This window comes from Sceloporus occidentalis, unplaced genomic scaffold (genome assembly GCF_023333645.1).
Source record: "Sceloporus occidentalis isolate IW3139 unplaced genomic scaffold, rSceOcc1.0.p SCAF_14, whole genome shotgun sequence".
NCBI lineage: Eukaryota > Metazoa > Chordata > Lepidosauria > Squamata > Phrynosomatidae > Sceloporus > Sceloporus occidentalis.
The window spans coordinates 6,595,648-6,619,205 of record NW_028316994.1 but is presented as its reverse complement, the minus strand read 5'-3'; the positions used below and the strand labels follow the sequence as shown (position 1 = coordinate 6,619,205).

Below are 23,558 nucleotides of genomic sequence, written 5' to 3'. Positions count from 1 at the left end.
TTTGACTGTTGGACTGGGACTCTAGAGACAAGGGTTCGAATCCCCACTCAGCCATGGAAACCCACTGGGTGACCTTAGTCATGTCACACTGTCAGTTTCAGGGGAAGGCAAGGAAGCACTTTTTAAGCTCAACCTCAGTCACACACACAGCACTCCAAAAGAAATTCTTTGACACATAATGGCAAGAAAAACTTCCTTTTTTTTTTGGATCTGCTGTATTTCTGCAATCTAAACAGCTTTGTGTTAGCAGCAAGGCCTGCATATCCTCCAACATTGTACACATGAAAACTGGGACACATGTGGCCAAGCAACATCAGAGTGTGGTCAAGGTGGCGAAGGTTATTTATGTGGAAGAATACATAGTCTAGAAGAAGCTACAGCAGCTTGCTTTTGCCTGAGACAACTGCAAAGGGCAAGATTCCTCCGTCCTCTCCTCTTGCTAAGTACAAACTACTATTGCACTTATTTTGTACCAAGTGAAGTAAGCTGAGGACAAAAGGGGAAAGTGGGAGGAAGAGAGAGAAACTGGGGCATTTTAAAAGCAGCTGAAAAAGTGGGATGGCAGAGGATTAATCAGGTCTGTCCCTGCCAAATCAGGACAGTTAGAGGACATGGGTCTGTGAGATGAACAGAATCAAGACCATAATAATAATAATAACAACAACAACAACAACAACAACAATAATAATAATGGTCCATTTGTCTCTTGGATCTCTGTATGATTGTCAGTCTGCCCTGCCTTTAGGGGAAGTGAGACATTTGCCTCAAAAGTGGTGTACTGCAAAGGCACTGTTACTTTTAAAGTAATCATTATTGCATATTATTGGGATTTTCTGCTACCATGTTATTTCAGAATAACATTCCACCTGGAGTGGAAGAAGGTGGGAATGGAGGGCAGGCCCAGGAAAAAAGGGGGACCACCCAGTGCAGGCTGCTTCTTGGTTGTGTGTGTGTGTGTGTTGTGAAGACATCTGGCTGATGATGCCTCTGGATGTGGAGTTAGGAGGATGCTTTGCACCAGAGAGCAAGGGACCTCTCAAGAGGAAGTGCTCTGCTCCTGATGTGTACTTTTCTCTCCCAGCAACGCAACAAAACAACTCCCCCCCCCAGCCCCTGGCCCCCATCTCCTCCTCCTCTGCTCCTTCTCCGCCCACGTCCCACCCTTTTCTTTTTTCCATCCCTCCTTCAACCCCAGGGCTGTGTCCATCCTCCCTTTTGCCAAGTACCACACCCAGCCAGCCTCTTTGGACATACATTAGTGCATCTTGCTCAGAGGAGAGCATCTCTAGCCTTGCTGTACAGTGCTGCCCTGCAAGTTTTTGCCCTGAAAGTAAGTAACTTTGGGGATCTAAACCTTGAGACTCTCAATGGGGAAAGACAGGAGAAGGGGAAGAGGAAAGTTCTGCAACGTGAAAGGGAAAGGAGAGAGAAAAGAGGCTTCAAAGACATGGGTGGGCTGTTGGTGGGTTGGAAAGGCAAGGGAAGATCCAGGGTCACCAGGTGTCCTCTGCAAAAATGGAGGACGGCCCAGGGAAATGGAGAACATGCCCACAGAGGAGCCAAATGTCAAAATGGAGGGCATTGTGGAATGCTTCCCGGACAGAAGGCTGCAATGGAGGACACGTCCGGGGAAAGGAGGACGGTGGGTGGATAGGGTCCCAGGCTTTACTCTGGTGCCACATACAGTTCCCAAAATTCCACAGCATGGAGCCAGGGCAGTTCAAGCGGTCTGCAGTGCGGATTATTTCTGCAGATTATTTCTGCAGTGCGGATGAGGACGAAAAGAGGGTTAAAAAATAATAATCAAAGAACAAAACAAGAGGTGACTGGATAGGAGATCCAGCCAAAAAGCGACATCCAGGAAATGGCAGGATTGCAACGTTTGGCAGTCCAAGAAATATCAAGATTGCAACTTTGTGTAATGCAAGAAATTGCAGGATTGCTGCTTTTTTTGCAATCCAAGCAATTGCAGGGTTGCAACTTTTGGGCAGTCAGAAGAAATGGCAGGGTTGCAACTTTTTGCAACCCAGGATAGTTGCAGGCGATCTAGGAAAGGGGAAATTCTAAAAACTTTGTGCGTTTGGGAGGAGGAAGTTGAACAGACCTTTTTGTCCAGATCTCTTTGCATGGACAAACTCCATGGCTTCCCTTTTTAAGACCGCCCTACCCCCCTCCAGGGCATGGTGTTTTTTTTTGTTGTTTTGGGATTTTTTTTTTTACCAAATAAATAATCCATACAATGGGTGCTTAACTTTCCTGTTGAGTGTAAATGTGTGGATGTTTAACTCCCTTCTCCAACTGGTGGGCTGCACTATCATGGACTCCAGTTCCCATCAGCCCCAGGCAGCAGAAGGGATAGCCGGGGATTCTGGGAGCTGTCATCCAAAACAGCTGGAGGGCATCAGGTTGGAGGAGAGGCCGATTGAGAACTTTTTGTGAGGATGATCTGCTTCCAGCTCTCTCTTGATCTGAAAAATGGAAGAAATGGATTGGGTTGGAAATGTGTAATTTTGGCATTCTGCCATATCCGTCTGCACTATTGTTGTTCAAGTCATTTCTGACTTATGGGGACCCTATCATGGGGTTTTCTTGGCAAGCTGCTTCAGAGGAGGCTTGCCATTTACCATCCCTTGAGGCTAAGAGAGTGTGACTCGCCCAAGGCCACCCAGTGGATTTCATGGCTGAGCCAGATTCGAACCATGGTCTCCAGAGTCATAGTCCACTGCTCATATCTATGCAGATGTGTAAATGGAAGGTGCAGAGAGCATCCTCTAAACAAGACATGTATAGACAACCAAGACCTTTTAAGATCCTGTTGCTGTTGTTGTTATTGTTGTTATGTGGCTTCAAGTCCTGTCTGACTTATGGCAACCCTAAGGCAACCCTATCATGGAGTTTTCCTGGCAAGATTTGTTCAGAGGAGGTTTGCCATTGTCTTTCACTGAAGCTGAGACAGTGTGACTTCCTCAAGGTCGCCCAGAGGGTTCATGGCTGAGCTGGGACTCGAACCCTGCTCTCCAGAGTCATTGTCCAATGCTCAAACCACCACAGACCTGTAAAAGCTGTAATCCTACCAAATTAGTAGGTTGTGGCCAGCTTGGATTCGTGGCTTGAATGTTGGACTTTGGAGAACAGGGTTCGATTCCGTGCTGGTGCATTAAAACCACTGGATGGCCTTGGGTAAGTCACACTTTCTCAGCCTCAGAGAATGGCCATGGCAACCCCCCTCTGAAGAAACTTTCCAAGGAAACCCCATGATAGGGTTGCCTTAGGGTTGCCATAAGGCAAGAATGACTTGGACCACAACAATAACATTCCATTGAATTTAAAGGGACTTAATATGACAGATTTTTTAAATGGTACTGTATAATCTTCTCCAGACATCTAATGAAGTGGGAAAATACCTGCCACAATATGGACATAATGGCTAAATGGAGCCTCCATGTGCAGCAGCAGTCTTGCTTTGACAACCATCTGCTGAGTAGAAATATCTGGAGTGGCTTTTGCCTTCCTTCTCTGCTTCTGAGCTTCCCTGAAGCATGTTTTTAACCAGAAGCCAGCATCGTCGATTTGTAACCCTCCCATGTGTTCCTGCCTCTTCTCCCACCTTAATTTTCTTTTTCAGCAACCACAAAAATCCATTACGGAAGGAAAGAGGGGGAATAGCTGCACAAAACGCCTTTTGACTGGTAGTGCTCGGTTCGCTCCATTTTGGAAGCCGCTCTGGTCAGCAGAGCTGTTTTAAGAACAGAAGTTCTTCAGTTTGCCAAACATTTGAGCCACAAACCTTTTCCTTGTTCTGGAACTCTTACTGGAAAATATGCAAGAGAGGCTGCACTCCTTGCATACTTGGACTCCAGTTGCATCTGCTCTGGAGAAATAATCCACTTTGACACCACATGAACTGCCATGGCTCCATGCTATGAGATTCTGGAAAGCATAGTTTGTTGTGTTCAAGTGGTGCCAAACTGGATTATTTTTCCTGTGCACATGCATCTTTTGTCTCATGGACCATAGTGGGACTTAATTCAACATCAGTATGCAGCAGGTCCGCTTAATGGGGTGTGGTGGTTTTAATATCTCATAGGAGCACTTGTGCCTTATCAAGATGGAAGTTGTGTTTAATGGTGTGTGCAAATGTTGACCGTGTAATGATGCTCTTAGCAGAATGGTTGGTTTCCCAAGTGGATCCATTACGATCCACAAGCACTTGTTGTATAAAGGCCGTGTCTCTTTGACAGGAATGCTTGTATTAAGACCCTGGCAGTGCGATGTGAGTTTGTAAGGGAAACAGGTGTGCATTATGACCGGAGACTGTGTGTGAGCTGGTGGAAAACTCCTTGAGTGTTTATCAGTACTTGGGTGTTTGTTGTCAGTACTTGTGTGTGCACATGGAATGTATATGTGTGTGTAGATAATATATAGAGAACCAGCATGATGTAGTAGTTTGAGCTCTGGATTATGATTATGATTCTGAAGACCAAGATTTGACTTCTGGCTCAGCCATGTAAACCCACTGGGTGACCTAGGGCAAGTCACACTCTCTCATCCTTAGAAGGTGGTAATGGCAAACCCAATCTGAAGAAACTTGCCAAGAAAACCCCATGATAGTTTCACCTTAGGGTCACCATAAGTTGGAAGTGTCTTGAAGGCACACAACTACAACAGCAACAACCAAACAGAATATATATTTCTATGTGCAGTGGATCTACATGCTTGAGAAGAAAGGTAATGGCTTGTGTATTTTAAAAAAATCCATGTTCCTTGGTTGTCTAAAAGTCTGTACAGTAAGTATGATTTCTATATATGCTTTAAATCAGGCCTTCCAGCTGTTGCTGGGTTGCAGCTCCCATCATCCCTCCTCATCCACTGTGCTGTCTAAGGCAGGTGGGAGTTGCAGTCCAACAGCTTCTAGAGCAGGCCATCTTAAGAAACCTAAAGTGGGGGACAAACAGTGTTTTTTATGTTGATGTCCTAGCAGGATGACTAAACATTATCTGTTTCCAAGACATGAGCTACATTTCAACCTTCTGTTCGAGAGGAATTTCAAAACGTCCTCCACTGCGCATGACTAAGAAGCATAAATCTATATTTTTGTTAGTGTTTGTAGCTTTTATTTGATCATGTCCTCTATTTTTATCTAATGTCCTACATTTTGTGGTGCCTTGCTCTCCTTTACGGTTATGACATATGGTCACCCTGTACTATGGACAGGCACCATATTTGTGCCACAGAGTACCACTGTTTCCTTCTTCCTGGAAACAGAGGGACAACTAGGGGTTCACAGACCAGCACTGGTACATAGACCACCCCATTGAATAACACTGATCTAGAGGTTCAGCGTGGTGTAGAGTGTTGGATTATGACTCTGGAGACTAGGGTTCGATTCCCAGCTCGGTCATAAAACCCACCGGGTGACCATGGGCAAGTCACACACTCTCAGTCTCAGGAAAGCAATTGCAAACCTCCTCTGAACAAACCTTGCCAAGAAAACCCCATGATAGAGTCACTATAAGTCAGAAATGACCTGAAGGCACACAACACACACACATACAGAGGTCCACAGATTGCTCACCACTGTTTTACATTATTGATATGCACCCTGACTCCATGCAAACACTTGAAAAGCCTATTCTGGTCCATAGGATTTATCCTAGCCGATGCATACTGTTATTAGCCATCTGTAACCTATATAGTATATATAACCTTTTCCCATATATAAAATATTCCCAGGGTTAGGGTTGCCATCCCTGAGGACCTCCAAACCGGGAAAAATGTAGGACAAGGTTTAAAAATGTAGGAACCCTTTTCCCTTTTTTAAAAATTTCCTGGCCAGGAAATAAAAAAAAGGTCCTACATTTTTAAACCTTGTCCAAGGCCTCGCTGGGGCCTGGGAGACAGCGTCTCCCAAGCCCCGGTCAGGCCTTGGAGGACACCGTGATCGCGGAGCTGCCTCCAGGGCCTGGCTGGGGCCTGGGAGACAGCACCTCCCAAGCCCTGGCGAGGCCTCAGAGGACTCTGCGATTGTGGAGCCGCCTCCAGGGCCTCGCTGGGGGAGGAATCCCGGGGGTGGGGCCAAACCAGGGCGGGACCGTGTGGACCCGCCCCAAACCGGGAAAGTCTCACCCCAGGTGGGATATGGCAACCCTACCCAGGGTTCACTAAGGTCCTCTACCCCAGATGAACAATATTTTTGCAATTTGGATTGCAGGCTCTTGGATAAATTGACACTTCAATGAGCATACAGAAACAATAGTGCCGTTCAGGTATTTGGCAGTACTGACAGTCAGACAAACAAACGCCCCACGACATGCATGCTTACTTCCCTGCTCCTCTGGCCCCACCCCACCCCAAATTGCACAGAAATATTCTGTTGTCCAGTCCGGTGTGTTGCTTTGCAAATGAAGAAATCATATTGTTTGAGGGATGAACTGCTCAGAAGATTTCATGGCTTTGGAAATTTACAAGGAGAAAATTATACTTGGAAGTATTCCAAATCAGGTCACAACTGTATGTCCTAGATTACGTCAGTTCATTAGACATCTTTTGCTAAGAGCGCCAGAGCCCTGGCTCCCACGATACTCCTTGACCAGCAGAGATTGCTGGTTTTCTCTACATTTCTGATCCCAAGGCCACAGAACTGAGCATAGCTCTAGGTGAGGCCTTGGAAAGGCTACAGGTTTTAGACTGCAGCTCCGACAGTCCCCAGCTGTGTTGGCTGTGGGATCCTAGGAGTTGTTTGGGAGGGGAAATAATGTTTCCATGCTTTGCTTTAAGGAAGATTATCCTAACAGTTTTGCATCTTGCAGAGCTCTGTACTGTGTGATGCATTGGATTGCAAACTGCTCAGGGCGATTCCTCCCCATGTACAGAAACTGTCTTGTTCAAATGTGTGACATTTCTCTGAATGTTTTCTTGATAACATCTTGCGTTGCTTGGAGAAACCGTGTGGTCTCCCAGCCTACAGAGTGTGTGTTTAGGATTGTTTAGCCTAGAGAAGGTTATGGCCCACCATGGTTTTAATTAATCACTCTCCCCTCCCCACAATGTTACAGATTACGTTTTTAAAATTTTTTTTAGCTTCCATCATTCGCTGGGCAAACTAAAGAAAAGCTGCTGCCCTCTTAGTCTCAACACCTTCACTGCCACATGATGGGAATAATTCTGATTTGCTTTGTAGTGTTGTCAGGATGCTTGTGATAGTGTTATGCAGAGAGCTTTGAACTCTTATTTCCTTTCCAGTCTTTAAAGTCTGGAATGGTGGGTTGTAATCATGGAAAGCCTAAATTGTAATTGATTGCTAAGTGCTCTTGGGAGCATGCTCACTAATATAGGATTTTCTGTAGCCCGTCAACCAATTCATATGTGCCCTAGGATCAGGGGGAAATGGCTTTTTCCTAGACTGTTCCACTTAAGGCTGCAGGGGAAGGGTTAAGTCTTTTGAGTATTGTGTGTGTATGTGTATGTACCAGATCCTGTCTGATCTTGGAAGCTGAACAGGATCTGTCCTGGTTAGTACTTGGATGGGAGATGGCCAATGAATATCAGGTGTTGTATGTTATATTTCAGAGGAAGGAAGCCCTATGAAATTCATGGGGTCCCCAAAAATCGACAGGCAACTTATGAAATGTGTCTTCAAGCTGCCTGTTGACTTAAGGCAGTGCTTCTCAATTATTTTCTGTCATGCCCCCCCTCGGAAGAAGAAAACATTTCGCGCCCCCCGCGCGACTGTAAATAGTATCATTTGTCTATAAAATTGTTATAAGTACACCTCTGCATAACAGAGCCTCGCGCCCCCCTTTATGGAGCCTCGCGCCCCCCCTGGGGGGCCCACCCCACTATTTGAGAAGTACTGACTTAAGGTGACCCCATAAATTTCATTGGGTTTTCTTAGGCAAAAAAACCTCACGAGGTGGTTTTGCCAGTTTGTTCCTCTGAAATACAGGTTTCCCATCTCCAGGCCAGTATTAAGCAGCTGACCATGCTTAGGTTCCAAGATCAGGCAGGATCTGGTGCCTTTTGGATATTTAGGCATTGGACTACAACTCAAGACCAGGTTTCATATTCCCACTCAGCTGTGGAAAACCACTGGTGAGGGGTTGGGCAAGTCACTCTCTCTCATCCTCATAGGAAGGTAAAGGCAACCCCCCTCTGAACAAATCTTGCCAAGAAAACCCCATCATAGGGTCTCCTTAGGGTCTCCATACTCAAATAAGGGGCTCAACAGATCCCGATCTGGCCTTTCAAGAATGCAAAAAGTAGCCTCAAAAAGCTCCTTTTTGTGCTCTCGAAAGGGTGCCCTAGCCGCGGCAGTGCAGCTATATGGTGCTCCTTTAGTGCTGTGTCATCTGGATGCAGCACCAGGGGGGCACCACGACACAGTGTGGAGCGGCACTCAGCGTCAGGGCGCCCTGAGGGGCAGAGTCAAGTGTGCGTTGTGAGGATACTACGCGCTGAGTCTGCCCCCAGGCTGGCCTTTCAGGCTGGTCTGTAAAGGGCCTAACTCAGCAGATGGATAGGAGAGGAGAAGCAGAATCCTGACCTTCCCAGTAGGCTCAGGCAAAAGCAAACTACTGCACGTTGTCCTAACATGTGTATTCTTCCTTATTAATTTTTGCCATTCCCCCCACTCTTTGATGTTGCTTTTGTCCAAGTTTTGACTGGTGAAATATTGGAGGGTATTTGAATGCCATATAACTGACATGACAATATCTGTCTGGACAGGCTAGCACAATGTTTTACTGACCACTTATCCTTGTGGTTTGACTTGCCAAACTGCTTTAATCATCTCTTTTCAGTTGCACCATCAAGGTAGTGAACAGATTGCCAAGTGAATAGATAGGTAGGTCATAGAAAGAATTTTGTGATGGGCATGTTAAGGAAGACTTGAAATACAGTCAGCCCTCCTTATCCACGGATTTTTTAATCCGCCGATTCAAGCATCCTTGATTTTCCATTTTATATAAGGGACATCATTTTGCCATGCCATTATATTTAATGGGACTTGAACATCTACGGTTATCCATGGGGGATCCTGGAACCAAACCCTAGCGGATAACAAGGGCCCACTGTACTCCATTTTAGTATCCTCACTTTTGGCACAGCCTTCTCTTTCTTATTATTTCCCTCAGCCCACCCCACTGCTATTTCTTTTTCTCCATGAGCATCTGGCCTCTACTAGTTCTGATGGACGACGAGACAGACTGCAGGACACAAACTCCAAAAAAGGAATGGGAAAATGGAAATGCAAACAAGGGAAGGAAGTTGTAGTTGCTGGGATGGGCTGCTGAATCTTGGCGATGGGGAAACTGGGCAGGATTTACAAGAGAAAAGGAGCCAATGTGACTTGTTGGGAGAAGGCCCAGAAAGAAGAGACAGCAAGCTGCAGGGTGGCTGAGCTGGCAGTGAGCCCAGGAGGAGGCTTTTTCCCTCTCCTTTTCCAGTTTAGACATGAAACATGATTGAAACCAAATGTCCAACTTTGGAAAAAGGGGTTTTCTCCAGGCCTTATATGGCAAGCAATGTGTGCAAATATTTCCGCCTTTCTCAGTCCCCACTGCTGGCCTTGCAGGAAATCCAGATGAGGAAGTGTCCTCCAGCAAGAAAAGCTGAGAGATTCTTTGCTTGGAGCTGTTTCTAGCCTTTGTGGACTCTAGCCTAATTTTGGCACATTTAAAAACATGTCCCAGACCCTCCTCCCTCAGGAATTCCCATTTGCTCACCCAGATGTGGCACCATAATCGGCCACGGTTGGGTGTATAAGGGTGACAGCATCTGTTACAGCTTTATATCTCCTTATAATATACATGTACAAATACAGGTTCCATCTCCATCACACAGAGAAAGACATTGTATTTCAGTATTTCTTTCTAACCTGTTTTGATGTTTATTTTGAAAAGGTGGGAATCACGTGGACTTCCAAATATTATTGAACTGTTTGCTTTCATGTCATTCCCGACTAATGGTGACCCTAGGGCAAACCCATCATGAGGTTTTCTTGGTAAGATTTGTTCAGAGAGGGTTCACCTTTACCTTCCTCTTGAGGCTGAGAGAGTGTGACTTGCCCAAAGTCACCCAGTGGGTTTACATGGCTGAGCTGGGATTCGAACCCTAGTTTCCAGAGTCATGGTCCAACGCTCAAACCACTACACCCCACTGGCTCTTGTTGAACTGGAGCTCCCACTGTTGCTTAAGGTTTCATGGACTTGCAGTCTTACAACATCCGGACGGCCTCATGATTCCCAGTCCTTATTTCAAGCATATTTGTACCACTTCCTGTCCTACTATGTACAAAGCATAAAAACAAGTTCTGCATTTGAACACTTGGCCTCTATGCTTCCAAAGAATGTGGTTATGGAATGGTATTGACAGATTGTAAACAAATGAAGTATTTGAAGAGACTGATAATAACATTAAAATGTTTGGGTAAATAACAAGCGGTTTTGCTTGGCATCAGAAATATAGTGGTTTTGGCACCAGACCATTATATTGCTTTATTTTATTTTTTTAAAAAGAGTAATTCTTAAGTCTTAGCATAGTGATGGGGAACAAATGGCAGCGTCTATGAACCTTTGCCATTGGCTATGCTGGCTAAGGCTAATGGGAACTGGAGTCACTTGGAGGTCCACGCATTCCCTAATGTGCCTAAAAACATACCCTCCTCATGACAACATTTCCACTTCCTGTTCCCAATTTAAAACAAAAGCAAATTTACATTTTATTTCTAAATCTTAGGACAAACTGTGCAGACATTCTTAATAGGTCCAGTTAAGTCAACAAGACTGAGGTTACCTTATGGTTACCTGTATGTTATGCTCCATGGAGCAGGCAGCAGGTAGAGATGATGATGATGGTGAAGATGATTTATAATGCTGTTTCTACCAAAGGGTGGAACATCAAACATAATTAAAAGCAGACGATAAAACACAGACAATAAAAACGCTAAATGCTAAAATAATATGCTAAAATAATATGCTAATATACTAAAACAAGATGGGAACAATTGTGACCAGGAAAATGGAGAGAGGGTTGTGTTTTCTTTCTGCTCATGGATTTCCCCATTATCTCGTTTCGTCCTTGATCTCACTTAACATGGGTTACTTATACCGTAGGGTATGAGATAGTAATTTAAGGCCCTTGGGCTAAATCTGTCTCTCAGACAGCTGGAATTTGGCCGACTGAAGGGGGGTGTGTGTTGTAGATTAGGCTCTTCACATTCTCCAAAGTGCCTCCCTACAGATTTGGAAGATGTTCTGTGAGTGGGTGGGATCTCCATACAAAAATCCTGGACGAGGCTTGGATCATGTTAAGCAATTCCAAATTTTCTGTTCTTTCTTTGTTAATACAATAGGCCCTTGGTATTCACTGGGGTTTGGTTCCAGGATCTCCCGTGGATACCAAAATCCGTGGATGCTTGTCCCATTAAATTCAATGATGTAGTAAAATGGTGTCTGTTATATAAAATGTCAAAATCAAAATTTGCTTTTTGGATATATGCACACACACACAGTCAGCCCTCCATATCCACTAATTCTTTATCAGTGGATTCAAGCATCCATGACTATATCTAAATTCTAAAAAAGCAATCCTTGATTTTCCCATTTTATATAAGGAACACCAGTGGCGTCACTAGGCTTGGTATCACCCGGTGCAGTAACTCATGGTGTCACCTCCCCCTGCATTGACCTGCTCCCATGCCATGCCATGCCATGCCATGCCATGCCATACCATACCATACCATACCATACCATACCATACCATGTCCTTAATAATGTTTTTTGCACTAATGTTACTCATACATTGTAATTCCTATGTATCACTAAATCTAATAACAATAGTTGTGACATAAACAACTAGCAAAATTAAAATTTTAGCTTGAAATTGCAATATCATACACACAACCTAAATATATTTACATATACATAGTTTCATGTGGTTAAAGTGAAAATTGTGTAAAATTGATGTTTTTAAAGAAAAATTTAAAGAGAACAAAATTTTAAATTTTAAAAAATAAAAACAAATTTTGAAATTTTAAGTTTTTAAAAAACAAAACCTGGGGCCTCTCCTTTCTCCTCCCACTGAGCTTCTCTCCACTCACACTATCTCTTAAAGCATTTTAAAGGGAAGCATTCTGATGTCACAAAGTCTGTTTCTGCCAAAACACTGATGTTTGAGGAGCAGTCCCCTACTGACACCTCTGAGGTACACCATTTTACTACACCATTGTATTTAATGGAACTTGCGCATCCATGGATTTTAGTATCCATGGAGGATACCAAACCCCAAAGGATAACAAGGGCTCACTGTATATAGAATATTTTCAAGCTGTGGATGGTTGAATTCATGGATAAAGAATCCATAGATACAGAGGGCCAACTGTATAAAGCATGATTGTAGCCGGTGAAGATTATATTGGAAGGAAGCAGATAAAGAAAGAGAATGTGATAGAAAAATAAGTAATGTAGTGGTAAAGTAGCCCCCTTTCCTGCTGTGTATCTTGCATTTTTCCAAAGTAGTCCAAGTGGAGCAGAGACAGTGGTTCTCTTATTTGACTGGTAGGTAGATCCTAGCAAGCCAACATGTTGAGTTTTGGACTAGAAATCTTGGAAATTCACTGGGTGAAACTCACTGGGTGACTGTGGGCAAGTGGAAAACTATGAGAAACCCCCTCTGAACAATTCTTCCCAAGAAAATCCTGTGATATGGTCACCATAAGTCAGAAATGACTTGAAGGCACACAATAACAACAACAGCTCTGGACTACATGAATTTACCCACAGATGCAATCTGTATCAGCAAGTGAAGATACTTAATTAGAGAGGCATGGTTACCTCTGCCACAAATATGCATTCTCACTGTGTGAATGTGAAAAAGTCCTGGGAGTTGGTTAGCAGATTGTTGTTATTGTTGTGTGACTTCAAGTCAATTCCAACTTATGGTGACCCTAAGGCAAAGCTATAATGGGGTTTTCTTGACAAGATTTGTTCAGAGGAGGTTTGCCATTGACTTCCCCTGAGGCTGAGAGTATGTGACTTGCCCACGGTCACCCAGGGGATTTCATGGTTGAGTAAGGTATTGAACCCTGGTCTCCAGAGTCATAGTCCAACACTCAAACCACCACGCCATGCTGCTCTTCTTAATATATTGTGAAGGGTCAAATCCTTTGGGGATGGGTTTGGAGAGTGAAGTGAACGAAATGCTTCAGGGTGATACTTCAGAGGCCAGTTTGTCCTTTTTTTGGACCTGTGTTATTCATTATTGCTGATGTAGATTATATTTAAATCTTATCTTCCTTCCAAATTCTTGAATGAGCTCCATCTCTTTTTAGGTTAGACTGCAAGAGGTGGTGGCCCAAAGCTACACAGTCAGTTTTGTGGCTCTATAGGAATTTGAATCTGTGTCTCAGCACTCTTGATTTTCAGCGCACTACTACAAGTTAGAGCCAGTGTGGTGGAGTGGTTTGAGCGTTGGACTATGACTCTGGAGGCAGGCCAGGGTTTGATCCTCTGCTCTGTCATGGAAACCACTGGGTGACATTGGGTGAGTCATGCACTCTCAACTTCAGAACACCGTTTGATATGGCAACACCTTAGAGATGCCATAAATTGGAAACTAATTGAAAGCACACAACAACAAACCACACCAAGTGATCAGTTAGGAAGTGGTAAGCCTCAGTAACATAAACTGTAGGACAGAGGAAGTCTCTTTTAATCTTCATTCCATATATGAATTGATAAAGTGGTTTGAACGCTCAGAAAAACCTTCCTCCAAGGAGCTCCATTTTGTTACCAGAGTAGCCATGTGTACCAGACTAGATGGAAAGATAGATAGAACAGGACCCGGAACAATGGATGCAAGTTCCAGGAAAAGAGATTCCACCTCAACATTAGGAGGAACTTCCTGACAGTAAGGGCTGTTCGACAGTGGAACAAACTCCCTCGGATGGTAGTGGAGTCTCCTTCCTTAGAGGTCTTTAAACAGAGGCTGGATGGCCATCTGTCAGGGGTGCTTTGATTGTGATGTCCTGCATGGCAAGTGGTTGGACTGGATGGCCCTTGTGGTCTCTTCCGATTCTATGATTCTATGACAAGTGAAGAGATAGGGCTAGAGAGTCATGCAGTTGGCTTTTATGGCAGAAAGGAGACTGAATCTGAATCAACCACATTTGTTATTCAAATCCAATGTTTCCTAACCTCAGATCTACTAGGGGCTCTTTCACATCATACAATTATAGCACTATATTCCACTTCGACTGCCATGGAGACATAGAATCCAGGGATATGTGATTTGGTGATCTAGAATGCACTAAAACTCTCTGGATGAGAATTCCAGATGCCCTTCCCTAAACTGCAAATCCCAGGATTTCATAGCATGTTCTCATGGATTTAAGCTAGAAAAAACCTTCAAAAGCGGTTTGATTTTCACACATGTTGTTGTTAAACTAATGTTAACCTGAATGGAAAGTACAAAAGCTGCTCTTTTTCACCTTCAGGGTTTTCCGAAAGTAAAAAGGAGTGGCTTTTGTCTACTTGCTCTCCACTTTCCATTCGGGTTAACCTTAGTTTAACAACAACATCGTGTGAAAATCAACCCACTTTTGGATTCCCCCCCCCCCCCCAATTTAAACCCCCAATTTTGCATGGGATTTCCTCCGTGTGATAAACTCCTAAGTGTTATGAATTATCTAGTCCTTCATGAAACATGTTGAATTGTTGTGTTTTTAAGACACCCATTTGATTTTATTCTTGATGATTGGATTACATTCTTCCTGGGAGAATGCTCAGGCCAATTGTCTTTTCTGGAGTGTAGTCCCCAATTTCAAGTATCATAAGAAAGGGATGACAGTTCTTTTACGTTCACATATGTTCCAGATTGGATAACAGGTTGAGAAATATACTGTATTTAGTGTGTTTTTATCCCTCTCCTCCCACTCCCACTCCATCTCAGGAGTTCAGAAGAGTTGCTGTACACAAGTAGTCAGGAACCCTTTCCCCTCCTCTAAAGGGCTACATTTCTTGAAAGAGTGTATGCTGGTAGGTATGGGATCATAGCTGGTGGTGGATGAAATACTTTCCCCGATTTTCATTCTTATTGGAACTTGATGAGATACCTTAGCTTTGAGTTTATCAAATGGGAGGAATTTCTCTTAAATTTGAATGAAAAGAAAGTGGGGCCAAAACGCATTCACTTAAAGTCGCTAGTTTCGCACAATTACGTCAATACGCATTGCATTCAAACTGGCTCCCCATTGCCCAAAAATAGCATGCCATTGCCCGAGTTTGTTTGTGGCAGTCTATCACGCAATAACGTGAAACCACATGATTGTGTTTGGACTGACTTCCCATTGCCCGAATTTGTGTGTAGTGGGTTATCACACAATAACGTTAAACCCCATGATTGCGTTCAGATTGCCATCAGATTATACTTCCAATTCCCCTTGTCTGATAAACTCCATTGACTGATCATGGTTTGACCAAGTTCACTCTTATGAGTTTTAGGGCTAAACCTTGGCCTTTGTAGTCAGAACCTGACATTGGACCCAAAAGTGAACAATTGGTGGCTATCTAGAGACGAGTAGACCTACAACTACCAGAATCCTTGGACATTGGCTCATCTTGGCTAAACTTTATGGTGTTTGTGACTGGAGAGCAGCAAATTCCTCACTTCTGCTCTATGACAGAGACAAGGAATGAATAACTTTCCAACCACTCTCGTTGTTGGAGACACAACTTGGAAGTCAGTCCTCACATGCTGGGTATGGTTGATGGAATTTGTAGCTCTATACCATCTGATCCACATACACTTCCTAAATTGCATATTGCTTACTGGCTTGTTTTAACATATTGCATCATGTATCTTAATTCTTTTTAGATCTTTCCACGATGCCGGTCACCCGCTCAAAATCAGTCAACACTAGTGCCCTGACTTCTCAACTGGGTATTGTCCGCCTGTTGGAAGCAATTTTTACATGTGTTGCCTTCAGCTTGGTAGTCCACCGCCATGCCTGGCAGGGCCGTAATGGTGAGTGGTGCATGTTCTCATGGTGCATTTGCTTTGCCATCACCATTGTCATCTTGGTGGTAGAAGTTGTTGGCCTTCAGCACCGCATGCCAGTCTCCTGGAAGAACTTCCCCATCACTTTTGCCATGTATGCCACCTTGGTGTGCCTCTCTGCTTCCATCATCTATCCAGTAACCTTCATTCAGAACCAAAGCCTTTACCGTGAAGAGCGAGGATATCGCATTGCTGCCACAGTGTTCTCCTGCCTTGCCTGTTTGGCATACTCCACAGAGGTTACCATAACCAAAGCTAAACCGGGAGAAGTCACTGGATACATGGCCACCGTCCCTGGCCTGCTCAAGGTGGTGGAGACCTTCATTGCTTGCATCATCTTTGTCTTCATCAGTGAACCGATTTCTTATGATCACCCAGAGGCTGTTCAATGGTGCATGGCTGTCTACTGCATTTGCTTCATCCTTTCTCTGGTGGTTATCATCCTCTGCATTGGCGAATGCACTGGCTGGCTGCCTTGTCCATTCAACAAGTTCCTCAGTGGCTACACTCTTGTGGCTGTGCTCATGTACGCAACAGCCACCATCATCTGGCCTATCTACAAGTTTGACAGGAAACATAATGGATATCCCTCCCGGCCAGGCAACTGTGGATCATTCTGCTTCTGGGACAAATGGGTTGCCATTGCTGTCCTGACAGCTCTCAATTTGCTGATTTATCTTGCTGACTTGGTGTATTCTGCAAGGCTGATTTTCATCCAAGGATAGATGGTTGGCCGGTGGAATCAAGAGTCAGAGCAGAGAAGGTCCAATGGGGAGGAAAGAAAAATACAGAGGAGGGGGGAGGGAACAACAACAGAAGGAGAAAGAAGTATAATTTTTGCTGCTTTCCCCTTGTCTCTTTCTGTGTTTCTCTCTTTCTCGTCCTATGATCCTTCCCATTCTTTACCCTTTCTGTTTGTACATTCCTTTTTTCTGCCTTCTCTATAACCCATGCGTCTTTTCCATGTTCTCATGTTTTTAGCTTGTTGTGCACTCAGACTTTTCTCCACCATCACACAGTTAAAACTGCATGAATGCTCTTTCCCTGTGTGTCTTTGCCCCTTCATTGTTTTTGGATGCTCCTGTGCCTTATTTTACTGACCCTGAAAATGGTGTAGATACATTTGAGAGATTCATAATTTGGGATAGGATGGGGGTAGAAGAACAGAGTGAATGGATGCACACATTGCCTGTAACACCAGTGCATGTTCAAGGACTGCTATTCTTGAATGAAGGGGAATCTCACGATATTTCGTTTGCTGCATCTCAGCAAATTCAGACATTTCCCAAATCCTCCTTACACATTGGTTGCTTAGCTCACAGGCATTCTTTTCTCTTTCATTGTACATATGTTGCTTCACTATCCCTATATTTAATCACCTTTAGCCCTTCATGATTCTTCTTTGTTGAGGCCACTGCATTCTTTAATGGTTCTTAGTCTGGGGGGGGGGGGGGGCAAGAGATATTCAGCTTATTCATATGTGTGTACTAGCAACCAACACCACTGAGTAATCTTTCCAATGGATAGGGGACCCTAGTTTGGACTGAGAGGGCATAAGAGAATGCTGGAGCCTTCCTCTACTTAAAGGAAAGAAGAGCTGAGAGAACTCCCTTTTAATGAACAGGTTTGTCTGACAATAGGGGGAAAAAACCTTCCTTGTTAATAGCCTTAAAGGCAATGAGAATATCTTCTCACTTTGAAGAAGGATAGTGTTTATTCTTAGGCGTTATTGAATGTATTGTTAGTCCTTAATGAATGTAAAGATCTGCAATGAGGTGATTTTGTTCCCATGTAGACTTCATTGGAATGGACAGGGAATAAAAAGTCATGCCTACTTAGTGAGAGAGCAAAGTCAGCTCATTCATTTTGGCTACCAGCTGGCTGAAAAAGAAAGCCATATAATTCCCCGATGGGCTGATGTGACTGTTGACGTCTTGAAGGAAAGCTGACTGTTTTTTCCATTTGCGAGTAGCTTCCAGTTAGATTTAGATGATAAACAGTGTTCAGTTGAGAGGGGGGGGGGGAACCCTGAAATTATTATTGAACTTTAAGGCTTTAAAGCAATCATGCAACCATTGCTATGCTGGAAAAAACCCCAGCATTGGAACAGCACCTTCAGTTATTTGCCAAAGAATTAAAAATTCTTACTTACAATATGTAAAATATCTGGCAGCAGTGCCTCATGCTAAAAACAGTATTATTTATGGACAACTAACCTTGCCTTTGATTTCTGACTTTTTTCTTTTTAAATATGTTGCCTGCCATGAATGTCTTTGAGACATCTGCTTTAGTTTTGTCTTGATGGGGGGGGGGGAAAATAGCTTAATTGAAATGCATGTGTTCAGTGAAGTGTTACATATGTAACTCTGGCCTATTTTGGGGTGCTGATTCAGTATTTGAAACAAATAAACTATCCCTGGGGAGAGAATGGGGGGAAGTCTTTCTCAGCCTGGTGCTCTCCAGATGTTTCTGGTTACAGTGCGCATGAGTTTACAGCTAGTTATATCGACTACGGTCTTATTAAAGTTGTAGTCTAGCACTTCTGAAGGGCCCCTGGATGGGGAAGGCTGACTTAAATAATATTCGACTTCACATTAAACAATATTTGTTCTTCACACTGTGGCCTCAGTGACAATGACGTTCTCTTCTTATCAGTTCAGCGCTAGGCTTTTAGTTTTATGTATTTTTAGTAATGAATTTATCATACTTTTTCTCATCATTTGCCTTTTTTATACTTCCCTAAGTGTTATGTAGCATAGACAGAAATATATGCCTTTTCTCCCCACTTATTGTTAACTCTGTCTCACCCTAAATGCGGTGCTGTTGTTTGTGAGTTTATGGTTGTTTTTTAAAAAAATGCAAATAAATAAATATATGTGTATAAAATAAAGACGCAATGATACAATCAGCTGCTGTGATCTTTTGTTTCTGCGGGGAAACTCATCCGTAATTCAGCCAGAAGACATGTAGGAGCAGCATCAAACAGTTTTTATGTGACATAAAGTTTTCGTAGCCTACAGCCCATTCTGATAGATATATGGAGTGTTGCCTCAGTTGGCAGATAGTTGTACTGTGCTTTGAAATCAGCGGGGCAGGAAGCTATTGAAATTCATCAGGTACAAACTGAAAGTGATGTTCACAGTGGATGTAACAAACGCATGGGTGGTTGCGCAGGTATTCTTGCATTGATGAGTTGATCACCGTATGTGGTGTGATGCAAAATCTGTTCCAAACCATTCTGCTGGGACTTATAGGAGGTTTAGTACAACACTTCTGAAGGGTACCAGATTGCCCACCTCTTAGCTACAAAAACATGTCAGAGTTCTCTCCCCTAAGGGAATCCACTTTTTGCATTTCATCACTCTGGAGAGAATGATTAATCTTTTGCGATTTTGCATATACAATTTTTTTTTGTGCAGGAGTGCAGATACCCAGAAGGCACCAGATCCTGTCTGATCTTGGAAACTAAGCAAGGTCAGGCCTAGCTAGCAATTGGAAGGGAGACCACCTGGGAGCATTAAGTGCTCTAGGCTATATCTCAGAGAAAAGCTATAGCAAACCACCTCTCGGTATTCCTTGCCTAAAAACCCCCATGACATTCATGGTATTGCCATAAATTGACAGGTGACATGTTATTATTACTAGGGTTGATGTCAGTCAGCATCTGGCATCCTAACACACTTGAGAAGGACCCAACAAAGCTTGTTCCTGATGCTAACTCTGGGCCCTCCTTAATTTTATTTTTTTTAGCCTAGCACTCAGAGCCATGCCATGTCTTTGGAATCTAGCAACCTGTTCAATTTCCTATAATCCCCCAAACCTAGCATTTGTCCTGGGAAATGATAGGATTTAGGGGCCTAAATGCCCCAAAGGCACCAGATTCCCATCTGATCTTGGAAGCTAAGATTTGTGAGACATTTAGCCTTGTCTGTCAGAGAGCTCTACTGCCACAATAAATTACAGTTCCCAGGATTCCTTAGCACCGAGCCAGGGCAGTTAAAGCCATTTCAAACTGGATTTATTTCTGCAGTGTGTTTTGGACCCTAGATATACTCAAACCACTACAGTGGGCCTTTGCTTTACAGGGGGATCCGTTCCAGACCACCACCATCCCGGGTAAAGCAAATAATGTATAACCAATGGGGTTCATGCTTGCCATGCGGCCACGTGCACAATTCATGAGCCCCATTAGATATAATGTGACTCGTGCTTGCCATGCTGCAATGTGTGCGTGCAGAGCGTGCACACAATATCCATTTAGCTTCAGTATATGTTGAAAGCTGCCTATAAGGAGCCCATGTATGGCGCGGACTCACTGTATATGTTGGCTTTAAAGACAGGTTACAGAGGCATGTTCAAAGCAGCCACACATCCAGAAACAAACAAGGCAGACTCAATTGTGTGTACTTTGTATTTGTAGAAGCCTTAATTGGTCTTTTGGGGTTTTAACTCCCCTCACAAATATAGAAGCTAGATCGTCTTGTCCATTGTAGGAGTGTACATTTGTTTTTGTTTTTTCTTTTAATTTCATTCCTTTCTCTTGATAAAACCTTAATTGTTAACATTTTTGGTTTCTCAGATGATGCTACACTGCATCTCCCACCACCCTTCACTTTTGATGGTGCTGGCTGAGCTCGAAGGAAGTAACAGTTCAACTATATCCAGTGGGCCACTCTATATGCCTCATCCTTTGCAGAGTTTGCCCTTTGGATCTGGAGGGCCACATATTTCATGATTCTGCTTTTTACATCTGGTGGAAACAAGTGATGAAGCTTCTCCTGGAAAACATTATTTTAAACTATGTGTAAGAAGGGAGTTGCATTTTTGAACAGCATCTTCTACATAGAAGCCTGCTTGTCACTGACTTCTGTTTTTCTATATACACATTGGGGGCTCATTCCCACTTACATTTAAACCGGTTTGCAATTTGCCTTCACTTCATATTGGTAAATTGATTCCAAAAGGTCCATCATTCCCACTATGAAAGCGGATCTTTTCATTATCCCCTTGTAATCCCTTCTTTTTTGGCATGATTGTCATCCTCACTAGTTTGCGCTACTTCAAAATGCATGTCAAACATCTGTGCATTGCCGGGTAATTGCAAATAATTGCAAAACCAATGAATTGAATCTTCTATCAATTTTTTAAAAATCATGTGCCCATAGGTCACACCACAAGCACAAAGGCAACACTGAGGGGGGTGGGGGATGGTGGATCTACCAAAAACTGAGGAGGGAAAATGATAAACACCCCTCTGCCATTAGTCCTTACCCTCCAGAATGATGTGATTCAGATCCGTTGTTCCCACTTGTTGAACACACTTTGGAATCAATTCTTTTCAAAAGAATCACCAAAGGACTAGTGTCAAGAAAGAGCGGGTTTTTTTGTGATTGCCTTACATCGCGATTGAAACTGATCACAGTAAGATTGGAACCGATTTCAAATGGGAGCAACAGTCATATAACCTGATTAGCAATAGCAATTCACTTTATCATAGTGGGAATGCGGCCATATAGTTCTAGACACCATACCTAAACTTGGAAGATCATTCAGACTTGCAACTTTGGAGCAGAATCCCAAAATAATGCCATCTGGAAAAGGCTTGAGCATCATTTCAGTGAAGGAATAGGCAGGCTATAAATATCCTCAAGGCTGAATCTACCAACTTGTTAATTTTCTCATAATCCTCCAGACATTGCATTTGTCTTGGAAAATAATGGGATTTAGGGGCCTAAATACCCTAAAGGCATCAGATTCTGTCTGATCTTGGAAGCTAAACAGAGTTAGTCCTGGTTAGTATTTGGATAGGAGATCACCAATGAATACCAGATGCTGCAGGCTGCATTTTAGAGGAATAAAGTGGCAAACCCACCTCTGAGAATACCTTGCCTAAACTCAATGAAATTCATGGAATCACCATAAGTCGACAGGCAATTAGAAGGCACATACACACAGGACACATATTCATATTCAGGTTGCCGTTAGATCCAGGGCAAAATCACTGCTTTCCAGTCTATCTGACTTGTGGGTAAAATAGGAAAGAGGCCAGGGAACTGTTTTGCCTGGTGAAACCTCTCTCCTTTTTTCCTCCCTCCTTCCCAGTGGATAGAACTGAAATTTGGCTAGAAAGAAAAGGGCGGAGGATAGTCACCCGATGGAAATTCTCGCTCACTTGCTGAGGAGTTTCCGCTTTGGAGAGATGACTGAACACAGCTGTTGTTCATGGGACGTGCTGGGCACACATACAAGTTAGCGGGGGGGGGGAAGGTACTGCTTATAATGGGTGCGTGTGATACTCCTCTCAAAATGTGTGCATCTGGAGACTTTGGGGCTCAACAGACGGGTGGCCCGCAGCCACGACTTTTTGCCTCAGATCATTGCTGTGATGACCATACACTGCGGCAACGATCCACTCCCTCTCGGGAGCAAAAAGAAGCTGCCATTATGGAGCTTGTGTGCCATGATGATGCCCCTTGCGTAGGGTTGCCATAATTCTGGACCTCCAAACTGGGACAAATGTAGGACAAAAGTAGGACAAAATTTTCAAATGTAGGACACATTTTTTTTAAATGGAGGACACGCAAAAAAAATTTGATTTTTTAAAACAATGTTAATATAAATGCATGTTTCTTAGGCATGATCAAAATGGAGGACATTTTGGCATTGTTCCTAGACAGATGGCAGAAATGTACTTCCCTTTCTGGCTAACCTCCCCCCCCCCCATTCCAAACAGCATATTTGGGCATTGAAGAGGAGGAAGAGTGGAAAAGGCAGAGGAGGAGGAAGAGGAGAAGAAGAAGAGGAGGAGGAAGAAGGGGAGGAGGAGGAGGAGGAGAAGAAGAGATGGAGAAGAAGAGGAGAAGAAAGAAGATGAAGAAGAGGAGGAAAAGGAGGAAGAAGGAAGAGGAAGAAGGGGAGGAGGAGAAGAAGAGATGGAGAAGAAGAGGAGGAGAAAGAAGATGAAGAAGAGGAGGAAAGGGAGGAAGAAGGAAGAGGAAGAAGGGGAGGAAGAAGAGGAGGAGGAGGAGGAGAGGAGGAAGAAGAAGAGGAGGAAAAAGATGAAGAAGAAGGGGAGGAAGAGGAGGAGAAAGAAGAAGAAGAGGAGGAGGAAGAAGGGGAGGAAGAAAAGGAGGCAGAAGAAGAGGAGGAGGAGAAAGAGGAAAAACTCTTTCCCCTGCCTGGCTGCCTCCGTCGCCAACGGAGGAAGCCAGGCAAGGGAATGGGGCCTCGCTGAAGCCAAGCCCCAAACCCCTGCCTGGCTGCCTCCGTCGCCGTTTTGCCCCCACCCCCGGGATTCCCCCCCCCCCCAGAGACGGAGGCAGCCAGGCAGAGGTTTGGGGCTTGGCTTCAGCCGTCCTCCAAGCCCCAGCCAAGCCTGGAGGACTCCGCGATCGCGGAGGAGCCCCCAGGGCATGGCTAGGGCTTGGAAGACAGCCGTCCTCCAAGCCCCAGCCAAGCCTGCAGGACTCGCTGGGGGGGGGGAGTCCTGGGGGCGGGGCCAAACC

At 44.0% G+C, this 23,558-nt stretch overlaps 1 protein-coding gene across 1 annotated transcript; it reads left to right on the top strand.

Annotated features, from left to right (window-relative positions):
• Window positions 1-1,214: 1,214 nt before the first annotated feature.
• On the top strand, window positions 1,215-18,958 carry LOC149303689 (myeloid-associated differentiation marker homolog). Its single transcript, XM_089480321.1, has 2 exons — window positions 1,215-1,330; window positions 15,871-18,958. The coding sequence occupies exon 2, from the start codon at window positions 15,882-15,884 to the stop codon at window positions 16,776-16,778; it is 897 nt and encodes a 298-aa protein (XP_089336447.1). The 5' UTR covers window positions 1,215-1,330; window positions 15,871-15,881; the 3' UTR covers window positions 16,779-18,958.
• The last annotated feature ends 4,600 nt before the right edge of the window (window positions 18,959-23,558 follow it).

Excerpts from the sequence above, each read along its gene's own strand:
- LOC149303689 (XM_089480321.1), top strand. The coding sequence starts at position 15,882 with ATGCCGGTCACCCGCTCAAAATCAGTCAACACTAGTGCCCTGACTTCT.